This window comes from Lampris incognitus, chromosome 12, assembly GCF_029633865.1.
Source record: "Lampris incognitus isolate fLamInc1 chromosome 12, fLamInc1.hap2, whole genome shotgun sequence".
Lineage (NCBI taxonomy): Eukaryota > Metazoa > Chordata > Actinopteri > Lampriformes > Lampridae > Lampris > Lampris incognitus.
Genome location: NC_079222.1, coordinates 1,288,128 through 1,312,568, shown reverse-complemented (window position 1 = coordinate 1,312,568; position 24,441 = coordinate 1,288,128). Strand labels below are relative to the sequence as shown.

Genomic DNA, 24,441 nt, shown 5'->3' with positions numbered 1-24,441 from the left:
TGATGATGATGATGATAATAATAATAATATATTATCCAAGCACCTAGGTGCTCAATGCATGCCCGAGTGCAATCATTGCTGAACTCGACATAATACAGATTCATTAAAATGCATTGTTTTCTGAACATACAGTTACCCCAGGGTCTTACTGGGTCAAGTCTGACTGAGGTATTGCTTTCAAGTCTCAAGTCCTAAAGCGTACAAGTCTCAAGTCCTGAAGGGTTCAAGTCTCAAGTCCTGAAGGGGTCAAGTCTCAAGTCCTAAAGTGGTCAAGTCTCAAGTTGTAAAGGGGTCAAGTCTCAAGTCTTAAACTGGTCAAGTCTCAAGTCCTGAAGTGGTCAAGTCTCAAGTCCTGAAGGGGTCAAGTCTCAAGTCCTAAAGTGGTCAAGTCTCAAGTCCTGAAGGGGTCAAGTCTCAAGTCCTGGGGGGGTCAAGTCTCAAGTCTCAAGTCCTGAAGTGGTCAAGTCGCAGCAAGTCCCTATTTTCATGACTAGAGTCAGACTTAAGTCCAAGTCTCGCGTCTCAAGTCTACTGGTAGTGTTATGCGAAGTATCGGCAGTACTAAAATAATGACATCTGTCCCTATTACTAATATCTTGAAGAAAACAAACTTCACAAACTGGTCTAAAAAAATAAACACTAGATTGATTAGCTGAGCAAGACAAAAGAAAATTACACTGGGAATTATTTTAATTGTCAGTAGTTTTGAAAATTTATTGATTTTTATGAAGTTTTACATTAAAAGACAAAATCTATTTTAACAATGACAAACTGTTGGTCGAGAAAAAGCTCTCTCTGTTTAGATACATATCTAGACATCAGAAATGGCTCTCTTTCTAGATACATATCTAGATACCAGAAACAGCCCTCTCTCTCTCTTTCTAGATACATGTCTAGACACCAGAAAGTTTTTTTCTAGATACATATCTAGACATCAGAGACAACTCTCTCTTTCTAGATACATATCTAGACATCAGAAACCGTTTTTCTTTTCTAGATACATGTCTAGACGTCAGAGACAACTCTCTCTTTCTAGATACATATCTAGACATCAGAAACAGTTTTCTTTCTAGATACACATCTAGACATCAGAAACCGCTCTCTTTCTAGATACATATCTAGCCATCCGAAACAGCTCTCTCTTTTTCTAGATACACATCTAGACATCCGAAACAGCTCTCTCTTTTCTAGATACATATCCAGACAAAATACACTGTGTGCGCATGTGCAGGGTCGGCTGGTTAGTTGTCAGGCTCAAAGCGGGGAAGGACCGGGAGGATGAGGTTACCAAAGGACGAGTCCTGCGTGATGAAGAACCCTGATGAGTGGGCATGGGCATGCTGCATAAAGAGACACACACACAATTACTATTATGAATATTCTGAGTATTATTATTATTTGTTGTAGTAGTTTTATGCACAGTTGCAGGACCCCCCCCCCAAATTAAACTCTAGCATTAATATATAATATATATAATATAATATAATATAATATAATATAATATCCATCCATCATCTGAACCGCTTATCCTGCTCTCAGGGTTGCGGGGATGCTGGAACCTATTCCAGCATAGCATGATATAATATAATGGAGCTTGTTCAGAAAGCTGCAGCTCGTCTGGGGTTCAACCACCCTAAGTTCTCCCACACAGCTCCCCTTCTCATGTCCCTACACTAGCTCCCAGTAGCTGCTCGCATCCAGTTTAAGACTCTGGTGCTAGCCTACAGGGCAGAGAAAGGAACAGCTCCTTCCTATCTCCAGGCCATGGTCAAGCCCTACACCCCCCCCCCCCACCACTTCGCTCTGCTGCCTCGGGACGCCTGGTTGCCCCGTCGCTCAGAGGCCCCTGCTGCCGATCGACCCGGTCCCGGCTCTGTTCTGTCCTGGCCCCACAGTGGTGGAATGAACTCCCCACTGATGTCAGGACAGCGGAGTCGCTGCCCATCTTTCGGGGCAGGGTGAAAACTCACCTCTTCAAGAACTACTACCCTGTTACTTGCTCTTAGCACTTATTGTATTCACTCATTTAAAAAAAAATCTATTTCTTGCACTTTTACTTTAGCACTGGTTTTGCTCTTAGATGCTTGTTTAGATGCACTTATGACCTCTGATGACCAGTAGTTTTCCTGATTTCCTACGTTATATGATGCACTTATTGTAAGTCGCTTTGGATAAAAGCGTCGGCTAAATGACTGTAACGTAATGTAATATATTATATTATATTGTACTATATTATATAGGCCCTGTGATGGCCTGGCGGTCTGTCCAGGGTGTCTCCCCGCCTGCTGCCCAATGACTGCTGGGATAGGCTCTAGCATCCTCGTGACCCTGAGAGCAGGATAAGCAGTTTGGATAATGGATGGATAATATATTATGTAATATAATGTAATGTAATATAATATAATATACCAAGTCCAGTTGCACTTGATTCAATTCCTTTGGATAACTATGACCTGGATGAATGAGAACATTCACAGACAATATAACATAATATAATATAATATAGTACAATATAACATGATACAATATAATATAGTATAGTACAATATAATATGATAGAATACAGTATAATATAATATAATATAATATAGTGTAATATAGTATATAGAATGCAGCATCTGCATCATTTCTCAGTTGGCATTGCTGAGCAATGACTTCTGCTGCACCACCAATATCCAGTTGTTCTTTCTTGTACTTGCATATTAATTGCAATTGTAGTGACCACAACCCTTTATTTTCATCTTTCCCTCAGTCCTTTGTTGTTGTACTTCCTCTTTGGAATACTCCCAACACTGAATACAGTTGGAGGATCCATATTGAATGGGTCCAGCAAATCTGATGGTTTCATCTTCACCATTGTCATGTTTTGTATGTAACAACAACTGAAGAGTCAGTTAAGTGATGTTGGAACGTTCAGCACTTGTACATGCAGTCATTCATATCTTCCGCTACACAGACTTTGGAATACAATTGAGTTCAATGGCTTGCAAAATGTCACCTTCCCTGAGGTTGGCTACAACACAGCTATTGGGTTCAATCTTCTCATAGACCATGTCGACAATAAAAACACATAAAAATACACCGAAATCCAGAAAGACAGACCGATAGACAGACAGACAGACAGACAGACAGACAGACAGACAGATAGACAGATAGATAGATAGATAGATAGATAGATAGATAGATAGATAGATAGATAGATAGATAGATAGATAGATAGATAGATAGATAGATAGATAGATAGATAGATAGATAGATAGTGTATACCTGCAGGGCAGCCTTCTGTTGGGCAGCGATATGTTGCTGCTCGGCGTTATCTCGGAACTCTTTCAGACTTGGTCTGGAGAGAGAGATACTGAGAGAGATGGAGAAAAACAGAAAGAGATAGTGGATGAGAAACAGAGACAGAAAGAGAGAAAGAAACAGACAGAAAAGAAATTGCTTTTAATATAATCTGTATAAAAGCTGATAACAGAGGTAGGTAAGTAATGTTGTTTATATAGCATTTTTAAAAGCACACAGTTACAAAGTGCTTTACACTCAGTCCAGAAAAAGACAAGTAAATACATAAAATAAACTGAATGAATATAAAACATGGCACAAGGAGTAACATACCTAGCTAAAAATTAACCAAAACAGAGGGCAGGGGTGGGAATCTATAAAAAGGCTTGCCTAGAGAGATGGTTTTTATAAGCCACTTAAAACAATCCAAAGATTTAGCAAATCTAATGGATTGGGGAAGATTATTCCAGAGGCTTGGGGCTAAAACTGCAAAGGCGTGGTCACCTTTTGTTTTACAGTTGGAGTGGGGGATGGATAAAAGACCGAGCTTTGAGGATCGGAGTGGTCCGGAAGGGGAATGAGGAATGAGAAGATCAGAAATGTAACAGGGCAAAATCATGCAGTGCTTTGAAAGTCATCAATAAGATCTTATAGATTATTCTGAATTTTACAGGAAGCCAATGGAGGGATGCAAGAATAGGGGTAATATGGGACCTACGGCTAGTTCTAGTTAGCAGTCTAGTTCTAGCTAGCAGTCTAGTTCTAGCTAGTAGTCTAGTTCTAGCTAGCAGTCTAGTTCTAGCTAGTAGTCCAGTTCTGGTTAGTAGTCTAGTTCTAGCTAATGGTCTACTTCTAGCTAGTAGTCTAGCAGCTGCATTCTGAACCAACTGTAGACGATTTAAAGTAGCTTGGTTGAGGCCAGAGTAGAGGGAGTTACAGTAATCTAGATGGGAGAAAATGAAAGTATGAATTAATATTTTGATATCCTTAAAAGACCAAATCTTTCTGATTTTGCGATATTTCTTAGCTGAAGAAAACAGGATTGGACAAGCTTAGGAACGTGGTGATCAAAAGACATATTCTGGTCAAAGATGATACCAAGATTTTTAATGGTAGGTTTGATGTTTGAATGAAGTGGGTCAATAAACTGAACAACTGCGGTAGCAATGTTCTCAGGACCAGTTAAGAGAACTTCAGTTTTGTCTGGGTTTAGATGGAGGAAATTAAGGGACATCCGGTCTTTGGTGGCAGCTAAGCAATCATGCAGGGAGGACAGTTGATTCAGGTTATTGGGTTTGGGAGAGAAATAAATCTGAGTGTCATCAACATAACAGTGATATGACATGTCTTGAAAGTGACTTAAGAAATGACCCAGAGGACGCATGTATAAAAAGAAGAGGATTGGCCGTATGGTTTCATGCCAGGAAAGAGCACCACAGATGCGATGTTTGCTTTGAGAGTGTTGATGGAGAAGTATAGAGAAGGTCAGAAGGAGTTACATTGTGTCTTTGTGGATTTAGAGAAAGCATACGACAGGGTGCCGAGAGAGGAGGTGTGGTATTATATGAGGAAGTCGGGAGTTGCAGAGAAGTATGTAGGAGTGGTGCAGGATATGTATGAGGGTAGCGTGACAATTGTGAGGTGTGCAGTAGGAATGGCAGATGGGTTCAAGGTGGAGGTGAGATTACATCAAGGATCGGTACTGAGCCCTGTCTTGTTTGCAATGGTGAAGACAGGTTGACAGATGAGATCAAGCAGGAGCTTCCGTGGACTATGATGATCGTGGATGACACTGTGATCTGTAGTGAGAGTAGAGTGCAGGTTGAGGAGAGCCTGGAGAGGTGGAGGTATGCACTGGAGAGAAGAGGAACGAAAGTCAGTAGGAGCAAGACGGAATACACATGCATGAACGAGAGGGAGGACAGTGGAATGGTGAGGATGCAAGGAGTGGAGGTGACAAAGGTGGATGAGTTTAAATACTTGGGGTCACCTGTTCAAAGTAACGGGGAGCGCATAAGAGAGGTGAAGAAGAGAGTGCAGGCAGGGTGGAGTGGGTGGAGAAGAGTGTCAGGAGTGATGTGTGACAGAAGGGTACCAGCAAGAGTTAAAGGGAAGGTTTACAAGATGGTAGTGAGACCAGCTATGTTACATGGTTTGGAGACAGTAGCACTGATGAGAAGACAGGAGGCGGAGCTGGGGTGGCAGAGATGAAGATGATAAGATTTTCATTGGGAGTGATGAAGAAGGACAGGATTAGGAACGAGTATATTAGAGGGACCGCTCAGGCTGGACTGTTTGGAGACAAAACAAGAGAGGCAAGATGGAGATGGTGTGGACATGTGTGGAGGAGAGATGCTGGGTATATTGGGAGAAGGATGCTGAATATGGAGCTGCCAGGGAAGAGGAAGAGAGGAAGGCCAAAGAGGAGGTTTATGGATGTGGTGAGGGAAGACATGCAGGTGGTGGGCGTGACAGAGGAAGATGCAGAGGACAGGAAGAGATAGAAATGCATGATCCGTTGTGGTGACCCTGAACGGGAGCAGCGGAAAGTAAAAGAAGTGTAGCATTATGGGATCGGGTCAAAAACTGACATTAGAGACCAGCTTTGGCAACAGTCAATGGGACTGAAACGTTGTCTTCTTCCTCCAGGTGCAATGTGGTGACTTTTGTTTTTGTTGAGTTTGGAGCAGAGTGACAGCTGTACAGTGGACTATTAATAGCGTTATCATCTCTCTCTTCTTCAGTGGTCTCAGTTCATGAATTTCCTTTTTTGAGCCGACGTGTTTGAGCGAGACCTTGCATATTTTCGATGCAACTTGAAGAGTCTGTCTTCATGTGCTTCATGTGTGAATGTGTTTCCTGCCAGGTGCTAGCATAGACCGGTACTTAATCGCTGATACATCTTTTTGGACTTGACAGACATTTGCTTTGCCCGAAGGTAGGCCTTTATCACATACGTTGCTCCTTTTAAAATGCAGCTGCATCTTTTTTTCTTGTGTGGATTGTCTCAACAGTCTGGGTGGGATGGATGCTGCAACCTCAGATTTTATGAAGTATTTTTTTATCTTATGAATTATGAGTTTTGTCTCCATGTTTTGTCCAATGTATATGCAACATCTTTTGGCCAAACAAAATATCCAACCACCAACTCTACTATAAAACTGGCACAAAGGAAATCACATACAGATGTCTGAAATGGCTGAGCCATGTGCTAAGGATGGAACAGGACTGAACCCCTGGAGCTGCCTTGCAATGGACCTGAATGGTAACCAAAGAGCTGGCCAAAATGAACCTGACGTGGGGAGAGGCACAACATGCTGCCAAGGACTGTGTGGTGGAGAAAGCCTATGTCCCATTGGTGATGAGGTGGAATAAGTAAGTAAGCGTTCCAAGTTGAACATCATGTCTTAACTTTAGCCACATTGCACTGCTTGTCAATGTCACCCTTTCTCTGCTTGAATGTCCAATCAATAGAGAGGTTTGTTCATGAAATTAAAAATTCCACTGAATGGGAATGTCCCATCCTGAACCGGGGCTATGTAAGCAGCAGACTATAGTAAAAGATACAAGATCACTGATGCACTGCTATCACTAATTAGTGGCTGCAACGACCATCTTGCTGTTCATGACAGCAGTCATGAATCAATCAGAATCAGAATCAGAATACCTTATTCATCCCCAAGGGGAAATTCGTGATCAAATCTGCATCCTCAGAAAAAAAAAATCCTAAATGGTTCAAGAATTAATGAATATAAGAGCATAAAACGTGTATTGTCTTGTGCACCATCTCAATACTCTCCAAAACCCAATAAAATAATATGATCTCTTACAGAGCTAATTTTACCTCAATTCATTCTACTATTTACCCGGTTTGGGCACTCAAATTCACCCCCTGAGGGACCTTCAGATATCCATGCTGATGGAACATCTCTGTTCTAGACAATCTCTGGTGTTTCAGCTGGTAACTGAGGAACTGATTGAGGGACTGCTTCTCACCTGGCGCCAGGGTTGTTGACTGACTGGTTCTGCAGCAGCCGACGCTTCTCTTTGTCCAGTTCTGCCAGTATGGCCAAATTGGTCTTATTCTGGATGGCTGCACACACACACACACACACACACACACAGACAGACACACACACACACACACACAATCACACACACACACACACATGATGTTACAATGTTACAATTTCATTTAGTATTTTTATCCAGTGACATACACTACCGTTCAAAAGTTTGGGATCACCCAAACAATTTCGTGTTTTCCATGAAAAGTCACACTTATTCACCACCATATGTTGTGAAATGAATAGAAAATAGAGTCAAGACATTGACAAGGTTAGAAATAATGATTTGTATTTGAAACAAGATTTTTTTTACATCAAACTTTGCTTTCGTCAAAGAATCCTCCATTTGCAGCAATTACAGCATTGCAGACCTTTGGCATTCTAGCTGTTAATTTGTTGAGGTAATCTGGAGAAATTGCACCCCACGCTTCCAGAAGCAGCTCCCACAAGTTGGATTGGTTGGATGGGCACTTCTTTGAGCAGATTGAGTTTCTGGAGCATCACATTTGTGGGGTCAATTAAACGCTCAAAATGGCCAGAAAAAGAGAACTTTCATCTGAAACTCGACAGTCTATTCTTGTTCTTAGAAATGAAGGCTATTCCATGCGAGAAATTGCTAAGAAATTGAAGATTTCCTACACCGGTGTGTACTACTCCCTTCAGAGGACAGCACAAACAGGCTCTAACAGGTACTATTTAATGAAGATGCCAGTTGGGGACCTGTGAGGCGTCTGTTTCTCAAACTAGAGACTCTAATGTACTTATCTTCTTGCTCAGTTGTGCAACGCGGCCTCCCACTTCTTTTTCTACTCTGGTTAGAGCCTGTTTGTGCTGTCCTCTGAAGGGAGTAGTACACACCGGTGTAGGAAATCTTCAATTTCTTAGCAATTTCTCGCATGGAATAGCCTTCATTTCTAAGAACAAGAATAGACTGTCGAGTTTCAGATGAAAGTTCTCTTTTTCTGGCCATTTTGAGCGTTTAATTGACCCCACAAATGTGATGCTCCAGAAACTCAATCTGCTCAAAGAAGTGCCCATCCAACCAATCCAACTTGTGGGAGCTGCTTCTGGAAGCGTGGGGTGCAATTTCTCCAGATTACCTCAACAAATTAACAGCTAGAATGCCAAAGGTCTGCAATGCTGTAATTGCTGCAAATGGAGGATTCTTTGACGAAAGCAAAGTTTGATGTAAAAAAAATCTTATTTCAAATACAAATCATTATTTCTAACCTTGTCAATGTCTTGACTCTATTTTCTATTCATTTCACAACATATGGTGGTGAATAAGTGTGACTTTTCATGGAAAACACAAAATTGTTTGGGTGATCCCAAACTTTTGAACGGTAGTGTAGATCTGAGAGTTAATACAACAAAAGCAAGGACATAGTCAGGAGGCAACAAGGACATAGTCAGGAGGCAACAAGGATCTAGTCAGGAGGCAACAAGGATCTAGTCAGGAGGCAATAAGGATCTAGTCAGGAGGCAACAAGGATCTAGTCAGGAGGCAATAAGGATCTAGTCAGGAGGCAATGAGGATATAGTCAGGAGGCAACAATGATCAACTTAGGAGACAACAAGGATCTAGTCAGGAGACAACAAGGATCTAGTCAGGAGACAGTAAGGATCTAGTCAGGAGACAACAAGGATCTAGTCAGGAGACAACAAGGATCTAGTCAGGAGACAACAAGGATCTAGTCAGGAGACAACAAGGATCTAGTCAGGAGACAACAAGGATCTAGTCAGGAGGTGGCAATGCAAGTGCCAAAAAACTAGTTTCAAGTCCGATGGGGCATAGGTGTCAACAGGCAGTGTTGCCTGTTTGTGTGTGTGTGTGTGTGTGTGTGTGTGTGTGTGTGTGTGTGTGTGTGTAAACGCATGCATGAGAACTACGGGGCAGGAGGAAATAGAAGAATGTTTCGGCAGGAGTGTGACAGAGGGAACAAAAACAAAAACAAAACACCCTGCCACATCACATACACACATACGTACATATATCACACATACATACATATACACTCACTGGCCACTTTATTAGGTACACCTTGCTAGTACCGGGTTGGACCCCCTTTTGCCTTCAGAACTGCCTTAATCCTTGGTGGCATAGATTCAACAAGGTACTGGAAACATTCCTCAGAGAGTTTGGTCCATATTGACATGATAGCATCACGCAGTTGCTGCAGATTTGTCGGCTGCACATCCATGATGCGAATCTCCCGGTCCACCACATCCCAAAGGTGATCTATTGGATTGAGATCTGGTGACTGTGGAGGCCATTTGAGTACAGTGAACTCATTGTCATGTTCAAGAAACCAGTCTGAGATGATTCGAGCTTTATGACATGGCGCGTTATCCTGCTGGAAGTAGCCATCAGAAGATGGGAACACTGTGGTCATAAAGGGATGGACATGGTCAGCAACAATACTCAGGTAGGCTGTGGCGTTGACACGATGCTCAATTGGTACTAAGGGGCCCAAAGTGTGCCAAGAAAATATCCCCCACACCATTACACCACCACCAGCAGCCTGAACCGTTGATACAAGGCAGGATGGATCCATGCTTTCATGTTGTTGACGCCAAATTCTGACCCTACCATCCGAATGTCGCAGCAGAAATCGAGACTCATCAGACCAGGCAACGTTTTTCCAATCTTCTATTGTCCAATTTTGGTGAGCCTGTGTGAATTGTAGCCTCAGTTTCCTGTTCTTAGCTGACAGGAGTGGCACCCGGTGTGGTCTTCTGCTGCTGTAGCCCATCTGCCTCAAGGTTCAACGTGTTGTGCGTTCAGAGATGCTCTTCAGCATACCTCGGTTGTAATGAGTGGTTATTTGAGTTACTGTTGCCTTTCTATCAGCTCGAACCAGTCTGGCCATTCTCCTCTGACCTCTGGCATCAACAAGGCATTTTCGCCCACAGAACTGCCGCTCACTGGATATTTTCTCTTTTTCGGACCATTCTCTGTAAACTCTAGAGATGGTTGTGTGTGAAAATCCCAGTAGATCAGCAGTTTCTGAAATACTCAGACCAGCCCGTCTGGCACCAACAACCATGCCACGTTCAAAGTCACTTAAATCACCTTTCTTCCCCATTCTGATGCTCGGTTTGAACTGCAGCAGATCGTCTTGACCATGTCTACATGCCTAAGTGCATTGAGTTGCTGCCATGTGATTGGCTGATTAGAAATTTGCGTTAACGAGCAGTTGGACAGGTGTGCCTAATAAAGTGGCCGGTGAGTGTACATCGCACACACACAGTTAGTTCAGCATTTATGTTGGCAGCTGTTAGTATGTTATGAAGACTATCGCACACTCACACACAAAACGTTGTTTGTCCAGCTTCACAAAGGCCTACACTTAAATTATAGTCCACAAAATGACCTGGTGGCGCTGATGCTGAGCGCAGCTGTTTCCAGCCATGAGTGTCTGCTGGCCTGTTAGCTTCCAGTTGTTCATACACATACCGAGTGGCTAACTTAGCTAACCTGTTAGCTTCCAGTTGTTGATACGCATACAGGAGTGGTTAACTTAGTTAACCTGTTAGCTTCCAGTTGTTGATACGTATACAGGAGTGGCTAACTTAGCTAACCTGTTAGCTTCCAGTTGTTGATACGCATACCAGAGTGGCTAACTTCGCTAACCTGTTAGCTTCCAGTTGTTGATACACATACCGGGAGGCTAACTTAGCTAATCTGTTAGCTTCCAGTTGTTGACACACATACCAGAGTGGCTAACTTAGCTAACCTGTTAGCTTCCAGTTGTTGATACGCATACCGGAGTGGCTAACTTAGCTATCCTGTTAGCTTCCAGTTGTTGATACGCATACCGGAGTGGCTAAATTAGCTAACCTGTTAGCTTCCAGTTGTTGATACACATACCGCAGTGGCTAACTTCACTAACCTCTTAGCTTCCAGTTGTTGATACGCATACCAGAGTGGCTAACTTAGCTAACCTGTTAGCTTCCAGTTGTTGATACACATACCGGAGTGGCTAACCTAGCTAACCTGTTAGCTTCCAGTTGTTGATACACATACCAGAGTGGCTAACTTCGCTAACCTGTTAGCTTCCAGTTGTTGATACACATACCGGAGTGGCTAACTTAGCTAACCTGTTAGCTTCCAGTTGTTGATACACATACCGGAGTGGCTAAGTTAGCTAACCTGTTAGCTTCCAGTTGTTGATACACATACCGGAGTGGCTAACTTAGCTAACCTAGCCTGCAGCACACAACGGTACTTAGCTAACTTCAGCTAGCTGGATGTTTACAGTGCACTTATTCAACACGTAGATGAGCGCCGCACACCAATCAGTCATTTAAGATGCGTCTCCATGGAAACACATAAACACATAAAAGGCAGTTTTCCAGTACTGCTAAGTGGTTTGCTTGGTTTAACCATCACGATACCAGAAAGACTTTCACGTTCGCCTGCTGCTCTCTGTGGCAGTGCCGTGGCGTGAGCTTTGCCTCGGCGGCGTGAGAGCGGCCACGCTGCACACACGCATGTTGCTACCTCGGTTGTTACGGCTGATAACCGGCCACGTCATGGACACATATGACACATATGACGACACCCAGTGTGAAGTTGGTTGACATTTTGTGTACTGGTTTGTTGAACCGCGTTGGTGTGTGGCCGCTAGATACCAGCTGAGGGGACTTGACATCAGATCCTGTGTACGACGGAACGTCTACGTGTGTGCGTGTGCGTGCGTGTGTGTGTGTGTGTGCTCACCTTGCCCTGGAGCGCTGGACGTCATGGCAGATCCGGGTCCACAACTGATCGATGCCTGATAAAGCCGATTGATTTTCAGACCAGCTAAGACGACGGTGAAGATGAAGATTCTTCTTTTTCACGCTAAGAATTAAGATATAAATATAATATGAACATTAAATACGACAGCAGAGCGGAAGCGGAGAGGTTTGCTGATAAAATATCCACTTGATAAACGTTTTAACAAATGTTAAAAAATAAGTAGAAAACGTCCACAAATGCATCACAAAACACCAACTCACGCTCGTTCGTTATCACGTGACGAGCAAGCGGTTGGGTTTACTTCCGGGTCCTTCTGGTTTCGCTTTTTGATGAATGAACGATGCGTGATTTCAGACACGTGAACACCAGCACAGGTGCCCGGGGGAATGCTCTCACCAAAACAACAACACCATCGGATCTTTACGATATAAGCGATGATGAAAGTTAGGATGATTTACGATATGATAAACGTGATAAACAAATCTTATTAACGACAATTATCAAAGGTCATACTTTTCGATCCGTTCATCAAGCTTCTTTGCCAGCGTGTGTATTAGTCGCTCAGTGCTCAGGGTGAGTCACGCTGCGCGCCGTCAGACTGTACCGATAACCCAGCAATGTGACGTCATCAGCAGACCCACACACCAGACTCAGTGACCACATGTCTCATGCATCACATGATGTGCTACATGTTGGAGAAGCAGCAGGAGGAAGTACACACTTATTTTATCCTGCCCCTTCTCCCCTACTCTGACCTGACCTCAGCTACTGTACACTACACACTCCCTTAACCCACTGTGCTGTATAGTTCACACACCCAACTCCCACTGTGCTGTATAGTTCACACACCCAACTCCCACTGTGCTGTATAGTTCACACACCCAACTCCCACTGTACTGTATAGTTCACACACCCAACTCCCACTGTACTGTATAGTTCACACACCCAACTCCCACTGTACTGTATAGTTCACACACCCAACTCCCACTGTGCTGTATAGTTCACACACCCAACTCCCACTGTGCTGTATAGTTCACACACCCAACTCCCACTGTGCTGTATAGTTCACACACCCAACTCCCACTGTACTGTATAGTTCACACACCCAACTCCCACTGTGCTGTATAGTTCACACACCCAACTCCCACTGTACTGTATAGTTCACACACCCAACTCCCACTGTACTGTATAGTTCACACACCCAACTCCCACTGTACTGTATAGTTCACACACTCAACTCCCACTGTACTGTATAGTTCACACACCCAACTCCCACTGTACTGTATAGTTCACACACCCAACTCCCACTGTGCTGTATAGTTCACACACCCAACTCCCACTGTACTGTATAGTTCACACACCCAACTCCCACTGTGCTGTATAGTTCACACACCCAACTCCCACTGTACTGTATAGTTCACACACCCAACTCCCACTGTACTGTATAGTTCACACACCCAACTCCCACTGTGCTGTATAGTTCACACACCCAACTCCCACTGTACTGTATAGTTCACATTCAATGCTGCACAACACAAACTCACCTACTGTGAACAATAAGAGAAAAAAAATTGAAAACCTTTTTGAAAATTGTAGTAAACTGAGTGTTATGCCATGAATGCTGGAAGATAGTAATAGAGGCCTAGTTAAACTATAGTAGACATCTATTGTTACGCAGTGAAGTAGTGTGTGCACATGAATGTGGTAATGCCCTGTTTTAACACCTGTGTTGTGTTGTTCACAAACACATTTAGTTTACTTTCGCTGTCCACTTATTTTTCAGACAGGACATCTCACCGACATGGGCGACTGGTCTCACAGGTGTTGGAAGCAGGCAGGCCATTTGACCACATTTGAACCAGATCTCAATTGTAATTATACTGTCCACTGATAAAGGGCGCTCCCTCGAAACACAAGAGGCCTGTAGCCAAGCAGCTGCTTGCACATGGTCACGTCTTGGTCTCGGCAGGCCTCCTCCGCAGCGACACGTGACGAGGAGAGACATGAGCAGCAAAAAAAGAAAACGTGACCTAGAGAACCGTGTCTTCCAGGTAAAATGGCAAACAGCACATCTTGTTACAGAATCAAAGGCAACCCTGTGTGTTTAGTGTACCTGGAAACAAAGTCACCCATAAAGCATTTCAACTTGGGTCATCACTACAATACCACGCATGTACAAAGACATCCTAGGTCGTCACAGGTTGAACTTCTGACGTCATCAAGGTAGCTGCTGATAAACGGCATTGTGTTTTTTGGGGTGTCCGGGTGGTGTAGCGCTCTATTCCGTTGCCTACCAACACGGGGATGGGTGGTTCGAATCCCTGTGTTACTAACTCCACTGAACAGGGATGACCAGAGTTACCAGTCTATGAGGAAGAGCGAGGCACCACACAGTTTGAGTGTAGGCAGGATCTGAATAATTCTGGTCATCCCTGTTCAGTGGAGTTCAGTTCAGTGATACCTAAACTACGTGACCACTGATATACACCATCGGGCATTAGGATATATTTCTAATCAGTATCGTTTTTGTCTTTCTTAGGTAAAGCTGCGGGATGCAACTGCACCTGTAAGGTGGGGAAAGAGTTGCGCAATCACACAGTGGCACTGCTGCTCCAAACGGCGTATTATGCACAACTTCAAGTACCAGTGGCGCCCCCTGTGCACAGCTGCACAGAGTCGGAACAGCAGTGGCACAAACCACGAACAATGGTAATTTAAACTAGGTAAAAACGCGGTGTAAGCAAAAGAAGCGAAAACGTACAAGCAGTGCTATCTCAAGCAGTGCTATCTCAAGCAGTGCTATCTCAAGCAGTGCTATCTCAAGGAGTGCTATCTCAAGCAGTGCTATCTCAAGCAGTGCTATCTCAAGCAGTGCTATCTCAAGCAGTGCTATCTCAAACTACACCACAGCCTAGTGCATGTAGCGCATTCGCTGTGTCTGTGGGTGGGAAGCCGGATGTGGGTATGTGTCCTGGTCGCTGCACTAGCGCCTCCTCTGGTCAGTTGCAGCACCCGTTCGGGGGGGGGGAGGGGAACTGGGGGGAATAGTGTGATCCTCCCATGTGCTACGTCCCCCTGGTGAAAATCCTCACTGTCAGGTGAAAAGAGGCGGCTGGTGACTCCACATGTACCGGAGGAGGGAGGTGTTAGTCTGCAGCCCTCCCCGGATCAGCAGAGAGGGTGGAGCAGAGACCGGGACGACTCGGAAGAGTGGGGTAGTTGGCCAAGTACAATTGGGGAGAAAAAGGGGGGGAGAGCATTGTGTTTTTTTGGCTCTAACAAGCCATCAAGGACATCCATGCAGATAAGTAAAGTTTAAAGCTTTACAAGAAAGTTAAGCTTCATCTTCATGATTACTTCCTGCTATTTTTGAAGTTTGAGGCACTTTTGATAACATGGACCGCAATGTACAACTGACATACCAGCAACAAGAATTACCTGGAATATCTGCAAGAAAGTTGTCTTAGTTATTCAAGCTGTGTCATATGTAACAAGGAGAAAGACACGGCTACCAAGAAGCTAGCTGAAGAATGGAGGAGCTCAAAACGTCTCTGAACTCCATGTCGGAGGAAGAAAGGAAGGTGGCAAAACAACAGATGGGCCTAATGCAGTTAACTGATGAAGGCTGTGATCAGAGAAAAGGACAAGAAAACTGAAGAGCGTCACAGAAAAGTAGAAGATTTGGAACAGTCCACAAGGATGGATGGCCTCGTGATATCTGGGCTTGAGACAAGTCGCCGCACACATGCACGGATCACAGCAGGTGACACGCGGGGAGAGGACGCGCCAAGAGGTGAACTGTACACACTGCAGCAGCAAGTCATTCAGGCATTCCCATGGACAGTAAGAATATAGCTACTGGTCACACCACACCCCAAAAACTCAACAACAGGCCAAACGTCATCATCCTTGCTCTTCCTCAACTTTCTTGCTCTAACTGAGACCTGGATCATGCCAGAAAACGCTACCACACCTGCAGCTCTGTCTGATGTATACTCTTTTTCCCACACTACCAGAGCTGGAAGGCGAGGTGGTGGTACTGGCCTGCTAATCTCCCTGAAATGGAAATACTCTCTTGTTTCCATTCCACAGTTTTCTCCACCCCTCTTTTGAATTCCATGCTGTTACTGTCTCTTATCCAGTCAAACTCACCATCGTGGTTGTGTACCACCCACCAGGCCCCGTTGGTGAGTTTCTGGAGGAGCTTGACACACTTGTCTCGCACTTCCCTATTGATGACTCTGCACTTATCCTTCTCAGTGACTTCAACATCCACACTAACAAGCTAGATCCTCTTCTCTCTTTCCTCTCCTCCTTTGACCTTCACCTCTCACCCTCTCCTCCTACCCACAAGGCCGACAACCAGCTGTACCTTATCTTTACTAGACACTGTCCTATTTGCAATCTCTCTGTTACTCCCCTCCAGCTCTCTGACCACTATTTCATGCCCTACTCTCTCTCCCTCTCTTCACCCCCCTCAGTCCCTCACCCTACCCACATGGTTTCCACCCGTAGACACCTTCTCTCTCTCTCCACCACTGATCTTTCCTCCTCTGTTCCCTCTATCCTCCCTACACCTGAATCTTTCTCTCTCCTACCCCCTGACACTGCTACTGATCTTCTTCTCTCTACCCTCTCCTCTTCTCTGGACAATCTCTGTCCCTTCACCTCCAGGCCTGCACGCCCAACTCCACCTGCCCCTGCCCAAGAGTGGCAGAGCGCAAATGGAGAAAAGGCAAACTCCCAGAGGACCTTCTCAACTTCCGATCTCTTCTTTCCACTTTCTCCTCCTCCCTTTCTGCTGCTAAAGCTGCCTTCTATCGCTCTAAAATCCTATCCTCTGCCTCTAATCCTAAGAAACTCTTTGAAACCTTCTCTACACTTCTTCAACCCCCACCTCCTCCTCCTACTTCCTCCCTTCTCCCTGATGACTTCGCTAACTTCTTTGACAAGAAGGTAAACAACATCAGATCCTCCTTTTCTCACCACCCGGTTAGTGCTCCTTGCACTAGCCCACCCTCTGCACCCCTCCTCACCTCTCCACGTCCCACCCTATCCCACCTCGCTCCCCTCTCCCCCGACAAGGTCCTCAACCGCATCACATCCAGTCTCCCCACCACATGCTCCATTGACCCGGTCCCCTCCCCTCTTCTTCAGTCTATAGCACCTGAACTCCTTCCCTTTCTAACCCACCTCATCAACACCTCCCTCCAGACAGGATGCTTTCCATCTGCCTTCAAGACTGCTAGAGTCACCCCCCTTCTCAGGAAACCATCACTTAACCCCTCTGACGTAAAAAACTACAGACCGGTTTCCCTTCTACCCTTTCTATCCAAAACATTTGAACGTGCTGTCTTTAACCAACTTTCTTTGTACCTCCACCAGAACAACCTCCTGGACCCCAACCAGTCTGGGTTCAAGGTGGGTCATTCGACAGAGATGGCCCTCCTTGCAGTGACAGAATCGCTGCACTCTGCGAGAGCAAACTCTCTCTCCTCTGTCCTGATACTCCTGGACCTGTCAGCTGCGTTCAACACAGTGAACCACCAGATCCTCCTCTCTACCCTCGAGGGGCTGGGTGTCACAGGCTCTGCACTTTCAATGTTTGCAACCTACCTGACGGGTCGCTCCTACCAGATGACATGGAGGGGATCTGTGTCGGAACCTCGCAGACTGACTACAGGCGTTCCACAGGGTTCGGCATGGGTCCTCTCCTTTCCCTGTACACGACATCCCTGGGTTCTGTTATTCGCTTGCATGACTTCTCTTACCATTGTTGTGCCGATGACACCCAGCTGATCTTGTCCTCCCTCCCTCTGACACACAAGTAAAGACATGCATTGCTGTGTGCTTGACTGGCATCTCGGAGTGGATGGCGACACACCACCTGAAGCTCAATCTGGACAAGACAGAGCTGATGTTCCTCCCGGGGAAAGGTTGCCTGCACCATTGACAATACTGTGGTGACGTCAACTCAGACTGCGAGGGATCTGGGTGTGATCCTGGATGACCAACTGTCATTTGTTGCAAACATTGCATCGGTTGCTCGCTCCTGCAGGTTTCTACTTTATAACATCAGGAGGATTCGCCCATTGCTCACCGACAAGACGGCACAGGTGCTCATCCAGGCTCTGGTCATCTCCCGGATGGACTACGTTAACGCTGTCCTTGCTGGTGCCCCGGTGTCGGCCATCAGACCTCTGGAGCTTGTTCAGAAAGCTGCAGCTCTTCTGGTGTTCAACCGCCCTAAGTTCTCCCACACAACTCCCATTCTCATGTCCCTACACTGGCTCCCAGTAGCTGCTCGCATCCAGTTTAAGTCTCTGGTGCTAGCCTACAGTGCAGTGAAAGGAACAGCTCCTTCCTATCTCCAGGCCATGGTCAAGCCCTACACCCCTGCCCGACCACTTCGCTCTGCTGCCTCAGGACGCCTGGTTACCCCGTCGCTCAGAGGCCCCTGCTGCCAATCGACCCGGTCAAGGCTCTTTGCTGTCCTGGCCCCACAGTGGTGGAATGAACTCCCCACTGATGTCAGGACAGCGGAGTTGCTGCCCATCGTTCGGCGCAGGTTGAAAACTCACCTCTTCAAGAACTACTACCCTGATACTTGTTCTTAGCACTTATTGTATTCACTCATTTAAAAAACAAAAATCTCTTTCTTGCGCTTTTACTTTATCACTGGTTTTGCTCTTAGATGCTTGTTTAGATGCACTTATGACCTCTGATGACTAGTAGTTCTCCTGATTTCCTACGTTAAATGATGCACTTATTGTAAGTCGCTTTGGATAAAAGCTCCGGCTAAATGACTGTAATGTCATGTAATGTAATGTGATGTAATCATTAGACTGGTGAGCAGAAACATAAAACTGAGGTGCTAAAGCATGCAAAACACCTGATGGGCACAGGGGTGCTAAAACATGCAAAACACCTGACGGGCACAGGGGTGCTAAAACATGCAAAACACCTGACGGGCACAGGGGTGCTAAAGCATGCAAAACTCCAGAAGGGTACAGGGATGCGAAAGCATGCAAAACACCTGACGGGCACAGGGGTATATGTAAACGAGCCCCTCACAAAGAGAAATGCTGCAACTGCAACACAAGCTAGAATCCTGAGACAGAAAACACGAATTCAGGACACTTAGACAAGGAACGTAGAGTAAAGATAAGACTGAATGGGACACCAGAACAGGCCGAAGTTATAGCCGCCAGAGACATCAAAGCTCGTGAGCAATATAAATAAATAATGATGAATATTAATTATGGTAGATCGGTTGAATAGTGGGGAGTTATACAACGTTACTGACGGATATGTTTCATCACTCATCCAACTGACATTTTCAGTCTAGGCTGACTGCAGGTATCCCCACCCTGATAAACAATACTTTACAATCCGCTGTGGCGACCCCTAACGGGAGCAGTCAAATGTAGTAGTAGTAGACAATACAATACAATACAATACAATACAATACAATACGATATAATACAATACAATACAATACAGTACAATACAATACAATACAATACAATACAGTACAATACAGTGCTTAACGTCCCAACCAACAATCGGTTTCATTTGCAAATGTGTGCGTGACCATTAATAGAGTTACAGTGGCCATGTATACTATTCACAGAAGGTTGGGGAATAGCTGCAATCGCAGCATTGTAAGATGGTGACAGATGTACTCTTAGCCCCGCTCTTCCGGTTCAGGGATGGTCATTCCCTTCTCACATAGATGGCCTCTTTGACTCCCATTCAAACCAAACCAGTGTTCCTCCCTATCAAGGACGGTCACATTCTCATCCTTGAAAGAGTGGCCACTGGTCTGTAGATGGTGTAGACTGTGGAGTCCTGGTGTGTAGATGGTGTAGAGTCTACACCATCTACACACCAGGACTCCACAGTCTACACCATCTACACACCAGGACTCCACTGTCTACACCATCTACAGGCCAGGACTCCACAGTCTACACTGAGTCCTGGCCTGTAGATGGTGTAGACAGTGGAGTCCTGGTGTGTAGATGGTGTAGACTGTGGAGTCCTGGTGTGTAGATGGTGTAGACTGTGGAACCCTGGCCTATAGATGGTGTAGACTGTGGAGTCTTGGTCTGTAGATGGTGTAGACTGTGGAGTCCTGGTGTGTAGATGGTGTCGATTGTGGAGTCCTGGTGTGTAGATGGTGTAGACTGTGGAGTCCTGGTCTGTAGATGGTATAGACTGTGGAGTCCTGGTCTGTAGATGGTGTAGACTGTGGAGTCCTGGTGTGTAGATGGTGTCGATTGTGGAGTCCTGATGTGTAGATGGTGTCGATTGTGGAGTCCTGGTGTGTAGATGGTGTAGACTGTGGAGTCCTGGTCTGTAGATGGTATAGACTGTGGAGTCCTGGTCTGTAGATGGTATAGACTGTGGAGTCCTGGTGTGTAGATGGTGTAGACTGTGGAGACCTGGTGTGTAGATGGTGTAGACTGTGGAGTCCTGGCCTGTAGATGGTGTAGACTGTGGAGTCCTGGCCTGTAGATGGTGTAGACTGTGGAGTCCTGGCCTGTAGATGGTATAGACTGTGGAGTCCTGGTCTGATGTGTTAGCTCTCCTGTGTTGTGTCATCCTTTTGGCCAGGGTCTGTTTAGTTTTCCCAATGTACAAGTCACTGCAATCCTCCTGGCACTTAACAGCTACACTGTATTGCTCTGTTAGTGCCGGGGAACCTGATCCTTTGGGTGGACCAACTTCTGATGCAGCGTGTTTTCGTGTTTGAAAGCAGCTGAGACGTGGTGTTTGGAAAATACACGTCTCAACTGTTCTGACACTCCCGCCACATACAGAATCACCACTGGTTTACACTTAGACAGCTGTTGTCTTTCTTCTCTCTTCGATCAGCTGGTGCACTGTTTTGGGTCTTCTTGGCTTTGACAAACGCACAGATAGGATAACCACACTTTACTAGGGCCCTTTTAATGAGGGATTTCTCCTCTTTCCTGGCCGCTGTGTTGGTGGGGACATTGTCAGCTCGGTGGTACAGCATCCTGATGACTCCTAGTTTGTGCTCCAGTGGATGATGAGAGTCAAACCTTAAGTACTGATCAGTATGTGTTGGTTTACGGAAAACATCAACAATCAAATGTCCCTCATCACCAATTGCAACTTCACAGTGTAAGAAGAAGACTAAGCTGTCACGCTCCACATCCTCCCTGGTGAACTTTATGTGGTGCCCACAGAGTTAATGTGGTCGGTGAAACGTGGTACATCCTGAAATTTAATAGTAACCCAGGTGTCATCCACATATTTGAACCAGTGTCTAGGTAGTGTCCCTGGATAGGACATCATAGCCTTTTTTTCATTTCCTCCATATACAAGTTGGCCACAGGTGAGACTGGGCACACCCATGCCTCTGTCTGTAGTACTGCCCCCTGTATGTGGAGCACGTGGACTGAAGACACAGCTTCAGGAGCAGACACACTTGGTCAGTATTAAGGGTGGTCCTATTGCTAAGGGTGGGATCGTTTTGTAATTTCATACGGACTACCACCACTGCTTCATCAACAGGAACATACTTGAAGAGAGACTTGACATCATAAGTGACCATTGTTTCATCCCCCTCCATAATAGCTGTAGACGGATGTGGAGTCCCGGTGTGTAGATGGTGTAGATTGTGGAGTCCTGGCCTGTAGATGGTGTAGACTGTGGAGTCCTGGTCTGACGTGTTAGCTCTCTTGTGTTGTGCCATCCTCTTGGCCAGCGTCTGTTTAGTTTCGCCAATATACAAGTCATGGTAATCCTCCTGGTACTTAACAGTGTACACTATATTGCTCTGTTTGTGCCGGGGACCCGATCCTTGAAGAGGACCAGCTTCTGGTGCAGCGTGTTTTGGGGCTTGAAAGCAACTGAGACGTGGTGTTAGGAAAATACGCGTCTTAACCTTTCCTCTGTTCCAGCTCATGCAGTTTGGATGCACACACATGACATTGACATTCAGTCTATTGTAGGCCAGCAGGAGAGGCCACAGTACCTCACGAAGACAGACCTTCATACTGAGCCACCTGTGGGTGAGTTTCAATGGCTTTCAATGGCTTCATCAGTGTGTGAGTATGTGTGAATGGGTGAATGTGAGGCACACATTGTAAAAAGCGCTTTGAGTAGTCGGTAGACTAGAAAAGCGTCATATAAATATGTAGTCCATTTATCATTTTGAGCTGGGCCTCAACTGATCTGGTATGGAAATTTGATTCATGATCATCCGCATATTTGATTTGGCCAAGGTTTTACGCTGGATGCCCTTCCTGATGCAACCCTCCCTATTTATCTGGGCTTGGGACCGGCACTAAGAATGCACTGGCTTGTGCATCCTCAGTGGCTGGGTTAAGTACATAACCACACACATTGACCAAAACCGAAAAAAGAGAAAAAAGCCCTACAAGTATATGTTGAGTAACGTTGGGTTGTAATGCTGAGTTTGTAAAGGCAAGAATTGTCATAACACACCTTTATTTTGTTGAATGATGTTTGCAAGTATGGCAGGTGTGCCTGGTACTTCTTGTAAGATTTAATTCGGTACACTCAAGAAGAAGAAAGCCACTTCATTTTGTCGTTGTACTCTTACAATGGATGTGTTCTCAGCATTTAACCATCCTATTGTACAGGAGCTTGGGCGGCTGCAGCGCCCGGGGACCAGCTGCAGGTCTTCTTTCCGTTGCTTTGCTCAGGGGCACAAACAGGAAGGAGTATTAACCCTAGCAGTTAATGAACACGATTGTTAGCATTGACGATTGTTGTTGTTTCGTTGTTATGTGAGGCTGCGAAAGTTTTGTTCGAGATCTTTTAGATTAAAAAGGGGTGAGATGCATCATTGTGAACGTTTAAGTTAAACACCTTACCTTGAATAGTCACCAGGTGGCGATGTCCTGCGTTGTGGAGATAAAATCTTATAAGAGAAGAAGTGAGATTTGCGTCAGATAGTACAACGGATGCACATGTTGGTCTTTCTTACTCACTGTTGATAGAGAATTTAACTTAATAACAAGGCTGCCTGACTTGGTCACTGTTGTGTGAGTTTTTGTGTTTTTTTCAATATGGTCAGGGTGTTTTTGTTTTACTTCCGGGGTCGTGGGCCGAGCCTGGTCAGCTGACCACCCTGCGACCAACCAGCGCGGGGCAATGCACAGAGATTTTTTAAAAAAAAACTACAAATAAAGAGCCGTTGAAATAAACCATACACCAACATTTGGAGTTATAATTAATCGGAAAGTTTCCGTCGTAACTCGGGTTAAACTGGACACTATCTGGTAACGATCGACCGGAACACTGACGTGTCTTCGTCACTCCCCGGCTTGTCGCTATGAGCTCCGCCGGAGCTCCGAGAGGCCTGGCCAGCTCCGGCCAGAAGCCCATCACCGAGGTCATTCACCCGCTGCTGCCCGCCGAAGAGGCCCCGACGTCGGCCACTGCACCGGACCCCGGAGATGGAGATGTGGAGGTGAGAACAGCTTTACAAAACATATGCAAATATGGGATTTCCAAATCTGCTACTACTACTACTACTACTACTACTACTAATACCATTACTACTACTTCTACTACTACTACTACTACTACTACAATTTCCACATAATAATTGCTAATGAAATGAAAATGTTGACGATAAATCCTGACGAGGTTGATTATCTTTTAAAAAGGCTTGCAATTGTTCCTCTTTGGTGTCTAAATGGACTGTAGAAGAAAACAGAATGATGCAAACTATTGAATTTTGCTAAGTGTTGAGTTTATATTGGTTTTAAAATGGCACTGTCACTTCTCATCCATAGAGGTGTTGACATGAATTATTTAATTTCGAGCCAATTCTTTTAATTTCCACTCAAGTTCTTGAATTTCGGATTGCCTAATTACTTGAACTGTTTAATTTAGACTGGATACATTTAATTTCGAATTTAATTGTTTGATTTTTAATCAGATTATATAGATTCACATTGATTGATTTTGACCCAGATTGTTTCATTTTGATACGAATAGTTTAAACTTTTTCAGCGGTATCACCAAACCTATTATAGGAAGATTTAGTCCCCCTAAAATTTACTGTAGCCCTCCAAAATAATCCCAAATTATTCGTTTTATTGGGTGCCAAGCAGCGAAGGCACCCTAAGTGCTCTTTGCCTTTACCAGTCATAGTGCCAACATTAAAAGTTCTGACTCTCACCCCACACTCCTACCCTTCCTTCTCTGCCCGTGCACATGCCTTCCCTTTCCCCCTCTCCTTCTCTTTCGCCCAACAGTAGCATAGCTTCCACCGGCACCCTGCTGGCCAAAAGTACAGTGGCAGTCGTTGGTAACCCGGGCCTCGATCGATCTGGTATAGAA

The 24,441-nt window shown here is 45.1% G+C and overlaps 2 protein-coding genes across 6 annotated transcripts in view; one reads left to right on the top strand and one right to left on the bottom strand.

Annotated features, from left to right (window-relative positions):
• Positions 1-694: 694 nt before the first annotated feature.
• LOC130121942 (SOSS complex subunit C-like) lies at positions 695-23,145 on the bottom strand. 3 transcript variants are annotated; one of them, XM_056290928.1, is made up of 6 exons: positions 12,607-12,724; positions 12,354-12,511; positions 12,073-12,195; positions 7,279-7,375; positions 3,268-3,355; positions 695-1,340 (listed from the first exon to the last, which is right to left on the bottom strand). In XM_056290928.1, exons 3-6 carry the CDS (start codon positions 12,095-12,097, stop codon positions 1,242-1,244), a joined length of 309 nt encoding a protein of 102 aa, XP_056146903.1. In that variant the 5' UTR covers positions 12,098-12,195; positions 12,354-12,511; positions 12,607-12,724; the 3' UTR covers positions 695-1,241. The 3 variants fall into 3 exon arrangements, with proteins under 3 accessions (XP_056146903.1, XP_056146905.1, XP_056146906.1); XM_056290930.1 differs by lacking the exons at positions 12,354-12,511; positions 12,607-12,724 and adding an exon at positions 22,965-23,145; XM_056290931.1 differs by lacking the exons at positions 12,354-12,511; positions 12,607-12,724 and adding an exon at positions 22,573-22,622.
• A 59-nt stretch (positions 23,146-23,204) lies between these two features.
• The window catches only part of snx30 (sorting nexin family member 30), an 86,861-nt gene continuing 85,624 nt past the window's right edge, over positions 23,205-24,441 (top strand). For all 3 annotated transcript variants that reach the window (XM_056290261.1, XM_056290259.1, XM_056290262.1), the window contains exon 1: positions 23,205-23,563. In XM_056290261.1, the coding sequence (XP_056146236.1) occupies positions 23,426-23,563 (138 nt within the window). In that variant the 5' untranslated portion in view covers positions 23,205-23,425. The remainder of the gene's footprint in view (positions 23,564-24,441) is intronic.